At 46.3% G+C, this 21,438-nt stretch overlaps 1 protein-coding gene across 1 annotated transcript; it reads right to left on the bottom strand.

Annotated features, from left to right (window-relative positions):
- Positions 1-364: 364 nt before the first annotated feature.
- Positions 365-21,377, bottom strand: AP1G1 (adaptor related protein complex 1 subunit gamma 1). The gene is made up of 23 exons (XM_088136338.1): positions 21,003-21,377; positions 14,790-14,993; positions 13,114-13,238; positions 12,494-12,635; positions 12,076-12,172; positions 11,910-11,986; positions 10,681-10,776; positions 10,504-10,584; positions 10,324-10,422; positions 9,993-10,048; positions 9,570-9,683; positions 8,072-8,212; positions 7,391-7,445; positions 5,378-5,500; positions 5,192-5,281; positions 4,934-5,061; positions 4,504-4,608; positions 3,261-3,402; positions 2,921-3,050; positions 2,742-2,831; positions 1,974-2,134; positions 1,662-1,760; positions 365-1,418 (listed from the first exon to the last, which is right to left on the bottom strand). Exons 2-23 carry the CDS (start codon positions 14,988-14,990, stop codon positions 1,317-1,319), a joined length of 2,454 nt encoding a protein of 817 aa, XP_087992464.1. The 5' UTR covers positions 14,991-14,993; positions 21,003-21,377; the 3' UTR covers positions 365-1,316.
- Between the last annotated feature and the right edge of the window lie 61 nt (positions 21,378-21,438).

Below are 21,438 nucleotides of genomic sequence, written 5' to 3'. Positions count from 1 at the left end.
GCCTAGCATGTGCAAAGCTCACACCAGCGTCATGCCCCTTAAGAGTCTTCCTTCCAGCCCATTTGACCATCTGTGTGGCCCTTTGGTGCACTTGATCCAGCCTGGCTTAAAGCCCATGCCGCAGCACAAAGGGAGCGTGCCCGGCTCACTAGAGGCAGATCCCACCCCTTTTTCTGTAAAGCAGGCAGGGATCCAGGACAGGAACTAAGGATTCCTTCATAAATACTTCTCTCAGTCTTTCACTTCTGCATTAAAACTAGTTCTTGTGAAAAGTTGAATTTTTGGATCCTGCCTCCAAAACAAGACCACTGCACTACTCCATTTTGGACATGAAGTTGCAAAACCAGCTATTAAAAGCAGGACATCTCATTAAACCAGATGGTCTTTATTTCAGTGCCAGTATTACAGGTACAACACAAATGTCCCAGAAGAACAAATTCAAATGGAATCCAGGACTGACAGACTCAGGAAATGAAGGGGGGGGGGCGGGGCAGGAAGCAGCTTTGCAGTGGAGTCTTGAGATGAGTCTTTCTGCAGCTAATAGGTGCCCCCCCTCCATCTCTAAGCAGTTTGCCCAGGAACACACCTTTCCTTTCTACTCATCCTACCACAGCTGACAGCCAAGGAACAGACAAAAGGAGGTCCAAGATTTGGGGTGGGGGCACATTGAAAAATGACTTGCTAGAGCAGTCAGTCTCGTCCATCATGATGCTTCTTCAAAGAGGCACTGGCCCAAAATGGGCTTGGCTTCACTGCCCATTGTCCTGCCAAATCCTCTAAGCAGTGCTTCTGTCCAGAACAGCAGATCCACATGGGACTCAAGCCACTGCTCACCAAGGGTGCAGTCATGTGTAGAAAAGGCCCCCAACATCAGGGGAACCCAAGGAGAAAAGAAGGGCACCAGCATCCTTGAACTTGAACAAAAGCGTCTAAAGATGGTAACCAGGTAAGAAGGAGCCAAGCCAAACCCATCTCACCCACCCATCTGCTGGAGACAAGGTGGTGGCGGCAGCGGCGGCGGCAGCTCCCTTCTTGACGGGGGAGGGGGGAGAGAGCACATGCCCCAATGTGCCCCCCTTCCCAAAACAAGGGAACGTGGCTTCTGTGGTGGATGGGGCTCAGCAGTTCAGGAGGGGGGAAAGAGAGTGCGCAAGGTTCTTGAGAGAGATGCTTCAGGATGAGCAAGGTCAGTCCTCCTCCACTGCAGCAGCAGCAATTCCCCCAGCCATGGTGAGGTTGGGGGATCTCTGGAGTCACAGGCTCTGCCCAACGTTCCTTTGGCCGACCAGGTAGGGTGAGGAGAGCAGGGCCACAACTCACTGCCAGGACTGGGGGGGGAAGGAGTTGACTTCTGCCAGGTCCTGCATTGCCGAGCCCTTGTGGTTATAGGTCAGCTTGATCCGCATGCGGAGCTGTTGCTACAAAAACACAGAGAGATGAAAACTGACTGGGGGGTGGAGAGAAGCCAACCCCCAAGAGTGCCCAGATAGGATGCCAAGACACACGGCCGACAAGGGAACAGCAAAGCGAAGGAACCAATGCCGTATCTTCCTCCGCTCAAGGCTCTCTTGCTTCCTCCCTGTTCAACTGAACCACCCCTCCCAAGGGCCACCTGAATGGAAGGGGCTGGAGAGCTGCCTCAGCTGCAGACCCCGGCTTACCTTTTGCGGATTCAGGACTTTGATGACTTGTGTGACGGTCCCCGTGTTAAACGCTGGGATGCTGCTGCTGCTGGGAGACAGGAGCTGCAGCTGGAACGTCTAGAGGGGAGCAAGTAACAGGGCTACGCTGACTTCTCGGTGACGGCTCTTCCCAGGGAAACAGAGGCCCTCGCCTCCAGGGCAACGCCAGGCAAGCCCCATCAGAAACCACCCTCAAGGCTGCCTGCAGCACAGAGTCTTCTGATGGCCATCTTCCTTTTTTAACATCATGGCATGAGTTAGCCCTACTCCAACCTGAAAGACCTGACCCACCTTTGGTACCGCAGCCTGGAAAACAAAATCTGTCATGTCCGCGTCTGTACTGTTGGAGGCCTGTATGGTGATCACGGTGACACTGGGGTTGGTGTTGGAACGCTCAAAAGCAAAATCAATCTTTAGCCCATTCTTGTTGTAGGCTGTGATTGGAGGAATGCCTGTGAAGAAGCAGCATTGCTCAAGTCCTGGGGCTGCCTACAACCTTCCTGACTTTTTAGAAGCTCAGATTCCAACACCCTCACAGGTGGAGATGGGAGGAGCCATGCTCTCTCCCTCCTGCCACCAACTGCTGCAGGAGAAAGTCCAGCTCTGTTTTGTTTTTCAGTTTTTGAATCCTGGCAACCAACTGGACTAGTCCCTGCAGTTTTCTTGGTAAGGTTTTTTGGAAGTGGTTTGCCATTGCCTCCTTCCTAGGACTGAGAGAGAATGACTGGCCCAGTGTCACTGAGCCAGCTTCATGCCTCAGGCGGGACGAACTCACAGTCTCTCAGTTTCTAGCCCGACGCCTTCACCATGACACCAAACTGGCTCTAGAAAGTCAGGCGACGTTCATCAATATTGCACCACCACCACCCTGCAAGTTAAGCCGCTCTGTTTGCTGGAGTAGGCTTAATCAGCAATACTCTTTGTTTTTAACTGGGGTTACAGTCAGTCTTCCTGATAAATATCTTCAATAGAAAGGAGGGATATACATTTCTAGATGTTAGCAATTCCTTTCCATACATCTGCCTAATTCCTCAAATCCAGAGCATTCTACATTCTCACCAGAAGATACGTCATTAAAGATGGGCTGTGAGGAAAGTCCATCCAGCAGAAATGGAGGCTGTGGTATCTGTGGGGCAGGAGCCGGAAGACCTACAAAAACAACACAGAAAGCCCTATAGCTCTCAAAAGCCAAGCTTCCCACCACCCTGTTCTTCTCCCTCCTCAGCACAGGATCTCACCTGTTGTTGGATTGAGATCCCCAAGGAGGTCCAGCAGCTCCCCACCAGCAGAAGCTGCCTTGCTGGAAGGGGCCGTCGATATGACAGGAGTGATGTCATTGCTTCCCAAAAGATCCAGCAGGTCATTGGCCTAATGAAAAACATGGAGCCAGCCTATTAACACACCTGGACAAAAGAGCTTGCAACTCAGAAGAAAACCAGCACCATGGAAGGAGCCAGAGTTTCTGAAGAGGAGTAGCAAGAAAGCCATCAACTGCTCTTAAGATAGTGAAATACAACTTGCTCCTGCAACCAGCTATTGCTGAGAGCATGAATCGTACAAAACATTCACTTCTCTTACCTGGCTGGCTGGTGGCAGGCTGGAAAGGGGAGGCTTGGTCTCCAAGACTGTTGGCTCTGCTTCCCCGTTGGGCTGAGTAACATCTGTAGGACCGTTAGCTGCCAATTTCTCCAGAACTGGCATACGTTCAAGCAGAGCTGACCTGTGAGGGAGCAAGGTAACTCACTGGGTGGGAGAATCCTATGGTTCTACTCACATGGAAGGCTGGGGTAGGAGGCAACTGCCCCTGTTTAAGAGAGGGTCTCTCTAATAAAGGAACAAGTATGGCCAAAAGTGCCTTTCTGTAGCATAGCCACAATAAGCCATCAGCTAATCTCTTTCAGCTGGTGGCCGGACCTTGGGATGTGTGTTTAGGAGATAACAGATCAATAATACAGGTTGTCTGTTAGGCACAACATATTATATAAGCGCTAGAACGGTGTTACTTTATCTGGTTTTAGAGTTTATTAGGCTATGTGAAGAGATGCAGTTTTGCAAAGAATTTGGGAAGTAAAAAAGTTACAACTGAAACACTCTGAGAGATTCAGGATAAATATCCTTAAATTTAAGATGCATTTCTTACATAATCTTCTCTCATTATCGATCTATTACTATCTGCCCAGACATGAAATGTGACTTACAAACTAGTTAGAAGACAATAATTAACTATAGTCCAAAGAAGCATTTTGCTCTTCAATAGAGCAGCTCATTATTTCAGTACAATAGTAAACAGCTCTTTTACCAGCTCTGCATTCACTGAAAAGTGCATCATAACTATGAAGATGTTAGATTTACTTACTGATCAGAATCCTTTAGTATACATTCTGTATTAATACAATATTTGATTCTGTGTTCTTAGTCCAAGGAGAGGACATTCTTGGCCTCAGAATGATTCAAAGATAAATTAAAGTTGGGTCTAAGACCTAGAGGCATATATTTCAAGGGAATGGACAATATGTTTCAAAAATCCCAGTGCTAAGTTAATGGGTTAGTGAGAACAGTCAAAGACAGGCTGCTTCTTATGGACAAGAGGCCTACAAACATTGGAAGAGATCAGACATACCCTGTAACTGCTAGACTACAACCCCAGCCATAGTATGCTTTACTCCCACCCGCTAAGCAGAGATAATGCGCAAAGAGTTTTGATCAAGTCTACCTTTCAGCAGGAGCCACTCTTCAGCTTCCAGACACGCATCACAGAGCGCATCACCTGACCACAAAGGGAAGGCAACAAGGTCACCTGTCCCGGAGCTCCAGGACTCACCTCATGTGGTCATACTTTCTGAACAAAGCGTTGTACTCCACTGCCCTCTGCTGGAGCTCCACGTCAATACTACTGCCATATATAGAGACCACCTTCTTAATGCGACTGGAGGTGAAGAGAAGAGGGAAGAGGTGGTGAGGGCAGCACAGAAAAGCTTGATTTAGCAAGCATGCCGGTCCCAGCCCGTTCACCACAGCAGGGTGTAGACACAACTACCATGGCCCTGGTGGCAGTAAATACGTTACCCATGGAAACGCCTGACCACTGTCACAACTTATTCCTCTGAGACGCAACAGAGAAGACAGCACTGGAGACTCCTTTTCCAAATGTCAGCTCTCTGGAGGGTTTAGCGCTTTCCAGAAGCTTTTAAGTAGAGCTCCGGAGGCTTGGCTGTAAAGGTAAACCCCTTCTATACCCTGGAGGAACTCACTTGACTGTGCAAGTGAACCGCGTTGACAGTTTCATGATAGCGGTGAGGGCATAGCCCCGTGTGACCGACGCCGTCAAGTTGGAGACAAGGATACTTTCTAAAACATCAAGGACTTCATCCTCTGTGACCTGGGCAAACCAAGGGTGCAGACGAGTATAAGAAAGGTGGGAAAGGAGCCACCTGGCCAAAAGCTAATGTCCCAGAAACCAGTCTGTTTCCTTCAAGCAGAACATCCCTGTCCTTCTCCGGTCAACAAACCTGGATTGGCTCCTCCTCCTCACACTGACCAGATACCAAGAGATCTCCATATTCACCAATGCACCAGGAAGCCACCTGTACCAGGGGTTGCTAGCAGAGGAGAAGGAAAGGTGGCCTTAGCAATGTTCTCTGGCCAGAGACAATCAAGAGAGTTTTCCTACCCATGCCTACACCCACGGTACTTACTTGGGAATAATCTCCCAGGATGGCTTTGTAGAGTTTCTGTACAGTGTAGGCGTGCATCTCCATGCTATTGGTGATCAGCTGGATAAGGTTGGGCACTGCATCATCACGGACATAACTCCCTGCCTGGAAGGAGGAGGAAGAGGAGACAATGATGGCATTACTCCACAGCCAGGGAGTGGCACTCAGAGAGAGATTTCTATTGGGGAAGCAACAGAGGTTAGGCCAGCCAATCACACACCTCTATTTTTAAGGTCAGGGGGGTTATATAAAAATATAATAGAACACAAAGTTCTAGTACTCTGTAAGCCACTTAGAGTCCAACTGATTTCAGGTGATCACTTAAATGTTATTAAACAAATAAAATGCTACATAAGCATAACATAGTTCGCAAAATTCCACAGTCCAACTCTCCTTCAAAACAGCTGTAAAACTTAACTGACACAGAAGGATGGTCTTGTAGCGATATGAGTAGTACAGGTAGTCCTTGACCTAAGACCATTCATTCAGCGACTGTTTGAAGTTATGTCAGTGCTGAACAAATGGTGGTTACTACCAGTCCTCGGAGTTCCGGCCATCCCAGTACCCCTGCGGTCACGTGATTGTGATCTGGGTGCTTGGCAACCAGATTGCACTTACGACCAGTTGCAGCACCCTGCAATCACGTGATCGCCATTTGCAACCTTCCACGCTGGCATTCCCCAAAAAGTTAATGGGGAAGCCAGCAGGGAAGGTCACAAGTCGCTGGGATGTCTCCCCCACCTGCCCCTCCTCCCCCAGTCCCTCTGCACTCACACCACGCCAGCCGCTCACACATCCTGACACCCTCCCTGACCCCGCCTCTCACACGCACCCGCACACGCTCCCTTGCTTCTTCCTCCACCCGGCAGCAGCCACTTATCTGCCTGCTGGCCTGGGACTTACAACTTCCTGCTGCCTTCCGCAAGCCAGTGAGGAAGCCAGTAGGACTGTGGTAGTTGGTTAACAGCAGCAACCAGGACTGCAGGGACTGCTGTCGCTAAGGGATGCGGTCACACTTTATGATTACATTAGTGATGGCAATTCTGATCCCAACTGCCCTTGTAAGTCAAGGACTTTGTTGATGGTTTACTGCATATTAGTAGGCTAAACAGAGAAACTGCTGAATAGTTCTTAATTGGCCTTACAGTGCAGAGAAGAAGAGAGGGCTTCTAAAACAGGTTGACCAGCATGAACTATTTAAACTGGTCTCCAAGTAGATGGCCATTGCAAATAATAATAATAATAATAATAATAATAATAATAATAATATTAATAATAGCAGCAGCAGCAGCAGCAACAGCAGCAGCAGCAGCTGCAATAAAAAAATTTAATTTATATGACACCAGACTCCCAGCGACTCTGGGAAGTTTATAAATTGTTAAAAACATTTAAAACAAGAAAACCACACAAAACAAAGAAGAGCAGAGACAGCAGAGGTCACAAACCCAGATGGGGACAAAGGAAAAGAAGAAAAGGGGGCTTCCATCGCGCTTGCCGAAGGCCAGGGCAAACAGCCAGGTCTTCAGGGCCCTTTGAAACACCAGTAGGGTGGGGGCCATTCAAATCTCATTCCAGAGGGCAGGCACTGAGACAGAGAAGGCGTGCTTCTGGGGTCCCAACAGAAGGCATTGTTTAATTGAAAAAACTTGGAGCGTGCCAACCCTGCCAGACTGACCCAGTCAGGCAGATATTATGGGAGACAGGCAGTCCCTCAAGTAAAGTCCTATGCCATGTAGGGCTTTACAGGTAGCAACCAGCACTTGAATCACACCCAGAAGTAAGCTCCCAACCAATGTAGCTCATGTTATTTGTGGCATGCTTGGCTGACTGGGTTCTTCCTGCCCACATGCAGCAATATTAGTCCCTAGCCCCCTTCAAATGCACAGCAGCAGCCAATCAGACTATGAACAAGAATGCATTGGAAGGCCTGCTGCCTGACACACATGAAAGCACAGTGCGTGCCTCTGGAGAAGCCATGCTCAAGACAGCACTTACCGTTGTCAAGACTCGCATGATTGTATCTATGTGCCAGCGTTTAGAAGGAGCATATCTGGAAAATCAACAAATATACGCTCAGAGAGGATTGCATGCCAGTAACTGCTCTGCAGCCCCAATTTCCCCACATATTCAAGCACAGTACTGGAGTCATCTGGACTGCATTGCAGACATTTATGAACTGAAGTTAATCCCTGCATTGGGGCAAAGGGGGACTTATGGGGGAGCGATGATCACCAATATTATTTGGCTCAATGCACAATGGCACCTAGGCAATCTTGCAGGAAGGATGGCCTAACAGCAAGGTTCTAGCATACAAATGTACCACCCTTTCTCCAATGGAATCCAATTTCTATTGCTGTTCAAGTCAACACAGCAGCTAAGAATGGGGCGGCAGAGCAAGAAGAGAGTTTCATTGTGTTAAAAGTTATTGTGAAGGGCAAAGAACCCCGTTACTTGTGTGCCATCCTCTGCTTAGTGCAAAGGTCTCTCTAGTTAACAGTTACTGATCCAGACACCAGCGAAATCCAAGCTAGCCTTTTTAGATGTTCCAAGATGGAAGCCTCCAGTCAGACAGCAGGCTTTCTTACAACATAGCCTCTAAATGTTGATTGTGGGACTAGAATGGGTGGCAAGACTGGCCAGAAATGACTCAATACACAAGCTCTTAGGAGATCTTACTTTTCTGCTGCAAGAAATATTCCTGATGCACAATCTGCCTTGAACTCTGGCTCACAAGAATCCAAAAAATACAGCAACTCTTTCATCATTCCCCGAATGTTATTCCCATTCACAAGAGCAAAGCTGAGTTCCATTGCGCGCCTGGTAAAGGTAAAAGGGATTCATTGGCCATAGTGCACCACCAGGAACTGACACATGGTTTATAGCCCGTTTGACATCACAATTTCACCCAATGCGGAAGGAAGAAGCTGGGGCTCTGCAAGAACCATGGCACTCAGGAGACGATTCCTGGGGCCACAGGCCTGTTTGGTTAGTGACTTGAGTTTACTAGGTCATTCTCAAGCATCATCCTACAACTGCATGAATTAAGAAGGCCAGGTCTCCTAGAACTGTCAAGACTGCTTCCCCACCAATGAAGTTGTCAAATTTTGAATGGGTCCCAACCTAGAAACAACCCTTCCTGTCCCTGAATGACTAAGCACAATCAACCATGTGTGCATATCAGTCTCCAGTTCTGATAATTTCCTAAACTTTGAGATAATCTCTAAAGGCTGACATTTCAATACTTCAGCTTCAACAACAGTGATTTGCTAGGACAGCTTAATGAAGACCCAACAGAACTTGCATTAATTAGACACTGTAAAATAAAGAGATCAGTTAAAACTGTAGAGGAAATCCATTCTGTTTTACATTCATGTTCAGTAACAACACTCCATGACAAATTGTTACAGATAGCCCTTCTTTCTTCTGACATCCTAAATCTTTACCTACAAAGGGTAAATTTACTAAATCTATCCCAAGGTGACTCAAAATTCCACGAAACTGAAATTCTGTAGAAGACATTTCTCTTTTTTGTTGCAAAAGCAATCTCCTCAATGCTAGAAAGGATGAAAAAGACATTAGCAAATATGATCTAGCCTGATAATTAGTGATGAATCCTGAGAGTGCAAAGATCTATATTTAACTCTTACAATTGTAGGACTAAATTTTAAAAACTGTGGGTTGCATCTACAAAATGCTGTGTGATTTGAAAAATTAAATTTATAGCCTCTGCCCCACCATCATTATTGACTCACTCACCCCTGCTGGCTCTCATAACACCACCCTGTCTTCTAAGACTTCCAAATCTGACGTTAAGTTCTTCAATGAATATTTAGTTCACAACACCAAAACATTTAAGCAATAAGCAAAATTTCAATCTATTCTTAGGGCATATCATCTTTTTTTTCTCCAGAGAAAAGGACAAGGACATTTACTACAGTGGATAGATTATTCCAAAGATTTCCAGGGCTGTTGAGATCCACTTCTTGACATAAAAAGCATGCAGAATGCTGCAGAGGCCATCCCAAGGAAAATAATGTTTGGATATAATTCTTGGCTCCCTGGAAAAGATTAGCTAAAAGAAAAGAAAAAAGAAAAAAACCAAGCAGGAGAGACACTGGACAGCCAGAGGGTCATCTATGATCACAGCCTGATTTTTCCTTCTAGCTTCACTCACCGTTTGATGGAGACATCCAGATCCTTTAAGCAGTCCACAATGGTGCTCCGGTGCCTCTGGACAGCATTGTGGTCAGTCTGTACAGTCTTCAACAAGGACGTCAAAGCTACATATCTGAGAAATAAGAAATGAACGCTTTAGATGATAGCTGCTCTATATCACAGCACACTGAAGGGCTCCTGCAGAGAGCAAAGGGGCAGACAAGTCCACTCAGACAAACCTCCCAGAGTCAATTTTGGCCAAATGGTCTGCTAAGCAAAGGAAATACCTCATCATGGCATGAAAAAGAAACTAGAATTAACTGTTGTATTGGGCTGAGCAGAAAATACATTCCCGGCCACACCTCAGAGATGCTGGTGCTAACCCAGGATGTCAGGAGAAGACCAGGCCTGTTCTAACCATAAAATGCATTGATAGGCTTACCTTATATTCTTGTCATTATTGAGCAAGAACCGACCAAGAATGTTAATGGCCAGCACCTGCAGAGAGAGACAGACAGGCACGGTCACAAAGAGCCTCCTGTCTGGATTTTCCACTCTCCAACAAATAATGTCCAGAGGGGGTGGGAAGTGGGAGTAGCAAGGGAAGACACTGGTCAACCAAGGAACTAAAGCACACAGGCTAAATCCCACTGATGCCCCAATCAGACTTTTCCTTCTGAAAAGTTCTGGTGCTCATGAGGAAGCCTGGAAAAGCGATGTTCCGATGTGGCAGCCGTTGTCCCTTGGGAACCCACAGAGCCAAAGTGACGTACTCTCAGGCCGCTCTCAGACTTTATGTCCATGATAGTTAAGACAGTTTCATAAAGAATGGCATTTCCCACATTTTTGCTTGTTTCCGTGTTTGTGGCCACCTGAAATAGAGAGGATGGTTTACAGTTTTTTGGTTTCCAGTCCAGGACCTCCTAATCACCACCTGCCTGTAGTCCCCTCACCTGGGCAAGAATGTCATTCATTGCTTCACTGGAGTCATCATCGTTTCGGCCCAGAATTCTCAGCAACCGCAGGATTCGAACCTGCAAAAGATCATGTCTGTTGTCTAAACTTCTTAGGTTCCTGAAGACAACTCACAGAGCAAGCAAATTCTGCTCCCTGCCTCCAAAACAACTGACCTGCAGAAAGGGGTCACTGATCCCAGAAACGTCATGCTCTGGAGAATAGCCCGACATAATAAGGTTTTTCAGAATGCGAACAAGCTGGGGCACAAGCTGAAAAGAACAGAGAGACATCAGGAGTTGGATTTCAGGCTCTACAGAGACATCAGGAGTTGGATTTCGGGCTCTACGACTTGCGGTTCTATTTGATGAGTCTCTCGCAAAGAAAAGTCCCTTTGCCTAGCTTCTCCCCAGCATATTTAACACTCGGGGTCTTTTGGCCCACAGTACTGTATGGTGGCAGCAGTCCATGCCTCTGCACAGAAACAAAAAATGCTGTAGTTGCAAGATGTAAACTGGCAGGGTGGGGCAAGACTGATGCCCAGAATCTCTGAATGGGATCAGGGTGGTTCCCATTAATAAGAGCCCACTGAATTCAGCCCTGAAATGATTGGAACCCAGCCCATCCTTCTCTCTGCCTCTTTTTTTCCACCCCAAATTTGCTATGAAAACACACCAGCAAAAGGATATTCTCTATTTAGCAAAGTGCTGTGGTTATAGCAATGCAAGTCTCTCCAAGTCTGGAGTAGCAGGATTAATCCAACAGAGAAGAAGAGCAGCTTTGCCTATCAGCAACAGGCATTTGCCTCTACCAACCCATAGCAAGCATGCACTGCATGGAGGGGGGGAGGGAAGCAGGGAACGTGAGCACCTTCTTACCTTTTCATTCTAACCCACCAGAGCAGGATTCCAAGCAGACAAAGGGGACAAAAGAGATGAAGTTAGGTACTGGGCAGAGAAGACTCAGCTTGCAGCATCAACCACCATCACCAACACAACATCAGGCAGCCAGGACACTTGAGACGTTGAGGGTCCTCCTCTCCCAACCACCACCTTCCCCAGGGGCCACTTCCATATTCCCTTCGCATCCACTGATGGCATGCAAAGCCTAGGCCTTTCTAATGTCAAGGCTGAGCAGTGGAAGCAGCAGCAACAGCAGCACCTCTCTTGGCTCAGATCTCTTTCAGTTATATCTGATAGGCCATTTGTTCATAGGACAAACCAAACCAAAGATACTCTAACAGGCAGAAAGGGGTGCTGCTTATCATGGGTGTCTACAAGGTACAACACACATCCTGGCATGCACTCGGGGACCCTCTTGCCACAACCAGGAAAAGAAGCTTATTCTTCTCGCTCAAAGGACGAGAACAGGAACCCGACTACACAAAACTCTGAGCTGGTCTCACCTTTCTGAAGTGGGCAAGCATGTCTGGGCTTCTTTCACACATTTCAGTGAGGAGGACAACAGAAGTGTGAAGGACACCTGTGTGGAGGAACACATGAACCCACATTTTATATGGCCACTACAGAACAAAGTTGTAGGAAGATGCCATGGCTAAAAAGAATTATTACCATGGTTCTTCTCATTCAGCAGGTTTTTTGTGGCTGGCAAAAACATCTCCATCAGTTCAGGCACCTTCCTGATGACATGAACGGCACATAGGGCTGCCTGTAAATGAATGGGAGGGATCAGCACATTCTAAGTACTTCTTCAGTGCTCCCCCAAAAAACAGGCTGCTTTACTTGGGCTTTATTCAAGTTCTGGGATTTACAAAATTGGGCAGGAGGCTCAGAAGCCTGTAGGAACAAGAGACATATGCTGCCAAGAGAAAGGCAACAATCTAGGGTAATGCTCCATGGGCACAGCCTCCTTCCCCTGACAACTGAAATGAAGTAAGCCAAAGTCTGCAGAAGAAAGAGAATTTCACCAGCCACTGATGGCAGCAAAACCTCCCTAAGTTCAAGGAAGCTCAGTCAGTCAAGGAGATACCTTTTTCCTCAGGTAGGAGTTAGATGTCTTCAGAAGCTTCTCCACCTCCCCCGCAAGGTCTCGGCACATTTCAGAAGAACCCATGCAGCCCAGGGTGCAGAGTGCCAGGCCCTGCACGTATTGTGTGCTGTGATTAAGGTCACTGCAGATGAAGAGAGTAACAGGTTAAGGAGCTGCCAAGGAAGAAGCCAAGAACCGGGGAGGAAGTGCATCAGATGTTGTTTCTGGACAGCACAACTCAACTGTGAATGTTCACCTGCCAGTGTATGGAGTGCAAATGAAATGGTTTCTCAACCAACAGAGAGAGTTAAAGTCTCTGGAAGCCTCTGGCCAAGAATCCCTAGTTTCAATGCCAAGTCACTGGTGCACATAATGAATACTCAAGAAGCCTACAGGTAGAGAGTAGGAAGCTTGCGCTTTGTCTCTAGCATCTTCAACAGGCCCAGCTCAACTCCTCAACTCCCTGTCTCTTACAGACTATGCAGGAACAGCACATTTCTCCTTTCTGTCTAAGGTACTCAAAGAAGTAGGAGAACAAAGACCGCTCAGAATCAGGTTCCAAGCACTAGATAAAGATTTCTTACTTCCACCCTCAGTCCCAGGAGAGCAAGCAGCCTTACTTCTTGATGCAATTGGTCATGAGGAGATGAACATCCTGCCTCTCATCCAGGAGTAACATGGCTCCAAGATATCCAATGCGCTTGTCTGTGAATTTCTGAGAGGCGATCAGCTTTAGGCACTCCAGCTGCAAGTGGGACAGAGAAGTCAGTGGGAGCCATTTTTAAGCTTTAGCGTTTTCATTACACGAAGGTCCCTACATGACCAAAGTGATCCCTGCCCAATGGTTCAAAGCTGGAAAGAAGCTTGGAGAACATCAGCTGCCTGATATGCTTGTGTTTCAAATTCCCAGACCAGTCCTGGGCTGCTGCAGGAGAATTAAAATCTGTGTCCACAGAGCAGCTGTGGAAAAAAAAAATCAGCATTCCCCTTAGAAAAGGATAATGTGAAATCTCCAACTTAGCACGCTCCCCACTTGCCCTGGCAAGTCAATAAAAAAATGTAGACTTCCATAGTATGTATGTATTTATAGGACTTACATGGCCGCTTATCACATAGAGATCCTAGGCAGCTCACAGCAATCAACAAGAAGAGAACTAAAACAGAACAGCCCTTCCCACCAGGCACCAGACCAACCAACTGTAAACCTTCTGGCTCAACCTCCATCCTAGCCCAAATACAGTATGTAAGATTACAAAAAGCTCACTTTTATTAATTTTCAATACACAACTATAAAAAAGAAAAATGAGGCACGAATGCCAAATCCCCCGGCCCAAAAACCCAAAGGATATAAGAAAACCAGATAAACCAAACAAAAAGAAAAACCTAAATCACATAACACAATGATTATATCCACACAGAGATTACTAACTCAGAAATGTGAATCACCCATGCTGTCCCTGGGCTCACAGGATCTCAAATATTCCAGGAGCACTTTGAGAGACATCCAAAAGGAGGATTTGGTGAAATCAAATGAGAAAGCTTTAAGTTATCTTAACTGCGTACTGATGCAGTTTTGGCATAACTGAGGCTGACAGGAGTAGGTAGGTGGGGCTTAAGGGCCTAACAAGCAGCCTCAACACTGGTTTTCTCCGCCTGCAATGGCTGCTGCTATAGAAACACTGCAAAGCTGGGTTCACAGTACGCTCCATGAGCAGTTCTGAAGGAGCAGCCACACCAATCAAGCAACAGGAGAACATCATATCGGGGGGGGGGGGGGAGGGAATTATGTAATGATGGAAGGAGTCTGCAGCATGCCCCATTATACAAACTCCAGACCAGTTTCAACATGCTAGACAAACTCTGCACAATGGTATGGCATAAGGAACAGGTAAAGGCGCAGCATCTCACGTCTGGGGGCAGGAGAGGTTACTATTTGTCCCAAGTCAGATCAAAGCTGACTCAATACCTGAAGTCTTATTTGGAGGGCATCAACCTCGGGAAAGGCGTTTTGACTGAATAATACACATCATCCTATTTTTCTGAAGTAATATTAGCTGCCATGAAACAAAATCCATGTCACATAACCTGGAGAAATATTCTTTGGCCATCAATGGAAACTGTGAGATCCTCTTCCTCTCTCCTGCAGCAGTTTCCAGAAGCCTTCTCCCACACTCATAATGGTAAAGATTCTAAGGCACTTAGCTGCTCATCAAATGGGAAGGCTGTATGTCCAAGGTCTGGATTTCAAGGGCAGAGAGCGCTCACCTGTTTACCAACCCAAAAGAAGGTGGCTCACCTGTCCAAAGTGGGCAGGGTAGCCCAGCATGTGCATGTACAGCAACTTGGCTACATTCCGGCAGCGGTACGTGTTGTCCTCTTCTCGAAAGGATGATCGGATAGCAGCACATTCTTTCTGTATCATCTCCCTTTCTTCTGCCTGTGTGCGTGCAGTCCGGATGGTCCGGATCAACTCCCGGAGTCTGATGGGGGCTGGCATCCTCTAATAAAAGGAGGGCCAGAAGAACAGATGAAATTTATGCACACAGACTTTAAATTCACGCTGCAGGAGAATTTCCCAAATAAGAACCTCTTTGCTAATCTTGATCCATTCTGAGTATTTCCTATGGTTAATCCAGGGTTGCCATCCCAAGCCAGCAGTCTGAAACCACTGTATAGAGGAGTACTGTACAGAGTGCAACCCATGGATGTGTGGAAATAGCAATACCTCTATTGCTGACAATGAATACCCTTAGAAATAAAATAGAATGTAGCTGTATTTCCTACTTGTAAGTAAAAGGCAATGCACTCTTCTGTACTCATGGCAGCCCAAAATATGGATATGCTTCTTTCAGAAGGATACAGGTGGTCCCAGGTCATGACCACTCATTCAGCACCCAAACTTACAAAAGTGCTGAATAAATGGTAGTTATGACCGGTCCTCAGAGTTCTGGCTGTTGCAGGGCCCCTGCAGTCACGTGATTGCAATCTAGGCACTCAGAGTCCAGCTCACAATTATGACGTCACAGTGAGCTGCAGTTACATGACTACAATTTCTGACATTCCCTGCTGGCTTCCCACAAAGTCAATGTGGAAGCCAGCAGGAAGTCAGAAGTCATGGTCATGTGAGGTTCTCACTTAATGACCCACGCAGACCTCAGTTAATGATGGTAACCAGGGATTGATGGAACTACTGTCATAAGTCGGCATGGCCATGTGACGTTGCACTTTATGTTCACGTTGCTTTGTAATGGCAATTCCAGTCCCAATTGCTGTCGTAAGCTGAGGACTACCCGTACTCCTGAATGACTTCACGTAACTTCAGATACCACTTTTTAAGTAATGGAGATTCTCCTATGGGAGATGAATTGTCCCCAGAAAAATACTATAAATGCTATTGGGGTGGGAAGCAATAAGGGTTAAGACTACTTTTTTTTTTAAAGCAACTCTAGAAAAGCTCCAGATACATAGGTTTGAAAATAACGTAATTGTGAGGTCATGAAATGTCACACTACAGTATACACTTCTTAAAATTGGGCAAGAAGCTGCCAGAAATGCTAATCCATACAAGTAAGTACCAGGCAATTAATTCTACAACATTTCATGTTGGTTTGATGTACTTAAAAAAGAAATTTCAGAGCTAGCACCAGTCCTTCCTTACTAGTTGCAATTCCTCCTTCAGCAGAACAGTTGACTCCCCAAGCTGATTTCATAAGGTCCTCCTCACACCCAATTTCAAGGGCTGTTACAGGGTTAGGGTTAGGGTGAAGGAAACATTAACATGACCTGTTCTTAAGATGTATTTTATAACATAAACCATGTTTATTTTTTTTACCACCTCACAAAAACAGCAGCAATCAAACAGCACAAGAAGTCAATCATACAGTTAGATGAGAAGGAACAATTGAATGATTCCTAGGAACATCACAGTCAAATGCATGGCTCAACTGTAGCACATGAATGCCAGTCCAAGAGGACCTTTGGAGTCAAATGGACACCCTGTGTTTCTAAAGCAAGTTCATTGAGATGAGGATATATTGTGAAGAGCTGTAGAAACTAAAGACCTGTCAGCTTGACACCTATACTGGGTAAATCTTTGAATATAATAACAATTAAATAACAAATTAAATTAAACAAATAGAGGCAGGAGTTTTAGGTATGTTTGCCACCTTGAGTCATATATAAAAAGGCAGGATAAAAGTAATAACAATAATATATAATAAAGATAAAAATAAAGCTAGCAAGTTTGCGAGCACTTGGATAAACATGCTACAATTAACAGAAACCAACATGAGTTTGTTACAAAGAAATCATACCATACTACCTTCAACTCCTTTGACAGAGTTAGTAGTTTGGAAATTCGGGGGAGTATACATGGACCTCCGCAAAGCCTTTAACAGAATGCCTAATGATATTCTCCTTAATAAAAAAGTAAAATAGGGGCTAGATGATGCCAATCAGATAGATTCACAGTTGGCTGAATGGCTGTACCCAAAGAGTCCTCATTAATATCTCTACTTCAGCTTTGACGGAAGTATCAAGTAGGGAGCATAGGGCTGTGTCTTGGACCCTATGCTGTTCAACATTCTCATCAGTCACTTGGATAAGGGAGTTGAAATGTCACTTGTAATAGTTGCAGATGACACATAGCTGGTGATGATGAAGGGTCAGAAAATCAAACCCTATGAGAAATTGTTAAAACGCCTGGGCACCTTTAGTCTACAGAAAAGATGACTTTGCAGAGATATGATACTAAACAGCTGAGGGGTTGTCACCCAGAAGAGGAGGGGGGTTATTCTCCATTGCCAAATCTACATTCAAGTCTTGGAGATCCTTCCTCTCTCTTTCTTTAGAACATGTTCAATGTTCTGTGAAGCTCTGCTAATTGAAGACACCCAGACTTGCTCAGAAGCAGCCCAAGGGAATCACAGCTTATTGGTACAACTTTACCCCCAGCTACAATGCTTATGAACCAAATATGCTAAATAACTGTTTGTAAATGGGGGGTTAAAACAAAATGCACTACCTCTGTAATCACCTCTAACATAGTACAACTACCTGATTTAATAATAAAGGGCATCTGCAACATGCTAACCCACAATCAGCTGAATAATGGTTTACTGTATTAACTTAATTTTATGGTTCAAGATACTGTACACTGAACCATAAACTAACCACCCAAGCTGAGTTAACACAACACACCAGGCTAATGGTGACAGGATACTTTATGACTAAGCATATTGTGTGAATACAGCTTAAAAGTGTCTATAAATTAAATCTACAAGGTTAGGGTTATTCTGATGGATAAATTACTTCTCTGTGTTTATACTGGTTATTACTAATTAGCTGTGACTCTCTTGTCTAACAATTTCCCTAAATCAGAAAGCAATGCCAAACTACATAAGTCTTGTCTGAAATCTAAAAGTACATCAATACAAGTATGATTCTTGCTCAGCTCCACTTGTTTACTTCATATTCTCCAACCATGCTTCTTTAATATATCTGCATCCTCTCAACACTCTCTGCGAACAGATCTCCTCAGATCATCAGGGCAAACTCATCCCACTGCTATTTGTGTTTTTGGTACGAAGGAGAAAGACATGAGGTCTAAAAGCTTTGTTAGTTAACAACCCCCCTCCCCTAGTACCAGAAGAAAGTTTTGTTTAGGGTTAGGATTAGTTCTTCCAAAATCTTAAATCTAAGATGGCAAATCTATGATGTATTCCCCATTGCTCATGTACAAGGCTCTGCTAACCCAAGTCAAAATGTATCGTTCAAAGACATCTGTATTAGAAGTCTTCACAATGACTTTCATTATTTAGGTCCAGTATATAACTTAGGAAGCCATTCAGTGGATGCAGCACTGCTGAAGGTACACAAAGGTGGCAACCTTGATTGCTTCTATAATAAGATTTACCAGAAATCCTATGTAAAAAGTTTGTAATGTATAAGGCTGGATTCATGTTTCACACTAAAATATGGCTTGTATGGCTAGGGTTTAATTGGCTGCATTAACCCAAGATATCCATGTAATCTAATGGTTAATATATAATCTGGGGGACCCAGGTTAAAGTTCTTTAACTCAACCATGGACTGCACTAGTTGTATTTGGTCCTGTCACTCTTCCAGCCCAATCAACTTCACAAGATGGTTACTTGGGGGAAAGATTAAAAGGACACTCCCATGCGTACCACCTTGAGCTCACAAAAGAAAAATGGGATACAAAATCAGTCAGCAGGATGTTTCACACAATGTCAGGATCTACGCAAACCAGAACCTTCAATTATTCTTACTTTGCTTTTATTGCTAACCATACTTTTGCTTTTATTGCTAACCATAGATCAATAGTGGAATACTGGGAATGTTATTCTAACAGTTTGCTTGACCTGCCATAAAAAGGGGGGGAAGAGGAGGCCAGGTGCCGTTATCTCTATCTTGAACCAGACATCCAAGGCCAGGAGGTGTGAGAACCGGAGCAAGGCACGAAGAGCTGCAAGCGGGAATAGAAACCTAGAAGGGGGGGGAAGTTGGGCTTAAAAAGACAAGGCTTTGCTATGTTGAATCAGACTCAACAAACTATGATGCTGTATGCCTCTCCTGAATAAAGAAATCTCTGATGGAACTTTTGGTCTCCAGAGGATTTACTGAACTTTGGGATTGAGTGTGCAGACTCTGACACACAATGTACTAAGTTATGCTATGGTTTAGTTGGTGTTGTAGCATGCTGTAAATTCACTAAACCATGGGTAAAAACCAGCAACATATTGAGATGAATTAACCCAGATAGCATTTTACATAAGCCATTTTCACATATACAGGCAAATTTTTCAAGCAAAAATTCTTTTCAGAGGAGTTTCCTTATGACAAGCCTCCTTTTCTGCTCCTGAAAAATATCATGCACATTCCTAGGAGCTTTTTTCCCCCACAAAATGGAAATTTAAAGACTTATTCTGTTGTAGTTAGTTTAGGATTAGTTACATTACATTAAGGCTGAGTAAGAGAATAAAGCAAAGATAATAACATTAACACCATAGGAACAGGTGTGCGAAGGAACAAATTAAAGTGATCTGGTACAGGAGGAGAGAGGAATTAATGTCTGGATTGGTCAGCAACACACCACATTGCTTTTATGACTCTGCAAGACAAATGCACCTGAGGGGGCAGGCTGTTTCATTATATTGGGGCCACCACTGAGAACTGCCTCTGGACCCCCCCCAATGCTTTACCTTCCTATGGGGTAGGAACCCTAAGCATTCCCCATGAGCATGAACACACAGGATGGGCTGATTCTAATTGGAGGAGATGGCCCTGAAAGTACATAGGAGTCCAGGCCTTATAGGTTAAGACCAGTACTTTCAATCGGGTCCTGGAAACTTTTTGCCAGAGTGCCTGTCACCTAGGCTGCTGCATTCTGAACTAATTCAATTCTTGAATTATCATCAAAGGCAGCCCCATGTAGAGTGTGCTTTGGTAATAAGAACACAAGGTAATATGGGTACGTTACTGCTGCCCCAAAAAACTGCAACTGGGGGAACCAGCTGAAGTTGGGCAAAGGCTCTCTCATCTGCAGGCTGTACCTGGTACTCTAAAAGGAGCCATGAATTCAAGAGAATAAATGCTGAAGATCTGAACCTGATGATTACAATCCCACCCTAATAGTCATATCACAACATCCAGCACTGCAAATAAAACTAAGTTTTGTCACAAGATGCTCCCACGTGGCAACACGAACAAAAGTGCTAACCAAAAGCACGAAACGTATTTACCCATGGCCAATATGTTAACCCTAACTTATTTAACTTTATAGGTGTGCTTGAAAGAGCTCTTGTAGTTTCCCTGTTTGTTTCCCCTTATCTTCAGGGTTTTGGAAGGGGCCCTTTCACTTCCTTGCGGGTCTTAGCTTTTCACGTTCGCAGCTCATCAGTTGCTCTGAAATACCACGTACAGCTCTTGTCACCACTTCTGAAAAGGGCATGAGCTGGAAGAAGGCAACCAGAATGACTGAGGAGGGGAAGGCCGAACCGCTTGGCTAAGAGAACAGCGAAGACTCCAGACACTCAGACGAACGCGATCACAGAGGACATGAACTGCTTCTCCTCCGTACGACGACCCAGTCGCTGGCGGCCTCATTCCCACTAGACTTTTCCGGAGAACAGCCAGCCGCTCGCCCGCCCATCCGGCGACGCCGTCGACCCTGTGGTGGGTCCGCCGGCGGTTCAGGGTTTCCCCCGAGCGGGAGAGCGGAGGTGGGCCTGGGCGGGCGTCCTCGGGCCGGGCCGGTTCTCTGGGGCACGAAGGCCCAGAGACGGAAAGGGGTCGATGGGCCGAGCCCAGTCCCGCGCCGAGGGGCAGGCACTGAAACCAAGCCCGGGCCCCACGCCTCCCCTGCGGGAAACGGCCAGGCCCTGGCGGCCGGAAAAGGCTCGGTCAGCCGCGGGAGGGGACTCGTGACGCGCCGGTCGTCCTTAGAGGGCCGGGCCGGGCCCCCACCTTTCCCCGAGCGTACACTCACCGGGCCGGGTCCCTGCGGCGATGGCGGCGACAGCGGCAGGAGCCTGGCATCCAAAATGGCGGCGGCGGAACCTCAGCACCGATACCGCAGGCGGAGGAATCCCGCGGCCGGAACTTGCTGGCTTTTCTTCCTCTGGGCGCGGCGGTTACCTGCTGCGACTGCTCGACGCGGCAGCCCCCGGAAGGACCCCCTTTCGGGGGCCGGCGACTCTTGCTGCGCGCGCGACTGTAGCAGTCGCCCGCAGGACTCGTTTCTCGAGCGGAGGCATCCGAGGTGAGGAACACGACGACCGCTCCGCGGCAGGCAGTGATGACGTCAGACGCCTGCCGAGTCACCGCGGCCGTTGCGCTGGTGATATCCGTCCGGCTGAAACCCGCCGGCGAGCGTGAAGGTTCTGCCCGGGGGTACATCTCTGCCCGGGCCTCCGAGAAAGCGG

The sequence above is a fragment of the Python bivittatus genome, unplaced genomic scaffold (assembly GCF_059951505.1).
Source record: "Python bivittatus isolate LINGU-HERP-01145 unplaced genomic scaffold, Pbiv_v1 ctg000190_np1212, whole genome shotgun sequence".
In the NCBI taxonomy this organism is placed as follows: Eukaryota; Metazoa; Chordata; class Lepidosauria; order Squamata; family Pythonidae; genus Python; species Python bivittatus.
The sequence above is the reverse complement of the archived record's forward strand: the minus strand, read 5'-3'. Positions and strand labels throughout refer to the sequence as shown.

What these genes read in the sequence shown, in the direction of transcription:
- AP1G1 (XM_088136338.1), bottom strand. Translation starts at nt 14,990, where the DNA reads ATGCCAGCCCCCATCAGACTCCGGGAGTTGATCCGGACCATCCGGACT. An exon ending in TCATGCGAGTCTTGACAACG is followed by an intron (nt 5,501 to 7,390) that starts GTAAGTGCTGTC and finishes TCCTCCTTCCAG; the next exon opens with GCAGGGAGTTATGTCCGTGA. An exon ending in GGATCTCAATCCAACAACAG is followed by an intron (nt 2,832 to 2,920) that starts GTGAGATCCTGT and finishes TTGTTTTTGTAG; the next exon opens with GTCTTCCGGCTCCTGCCCCA.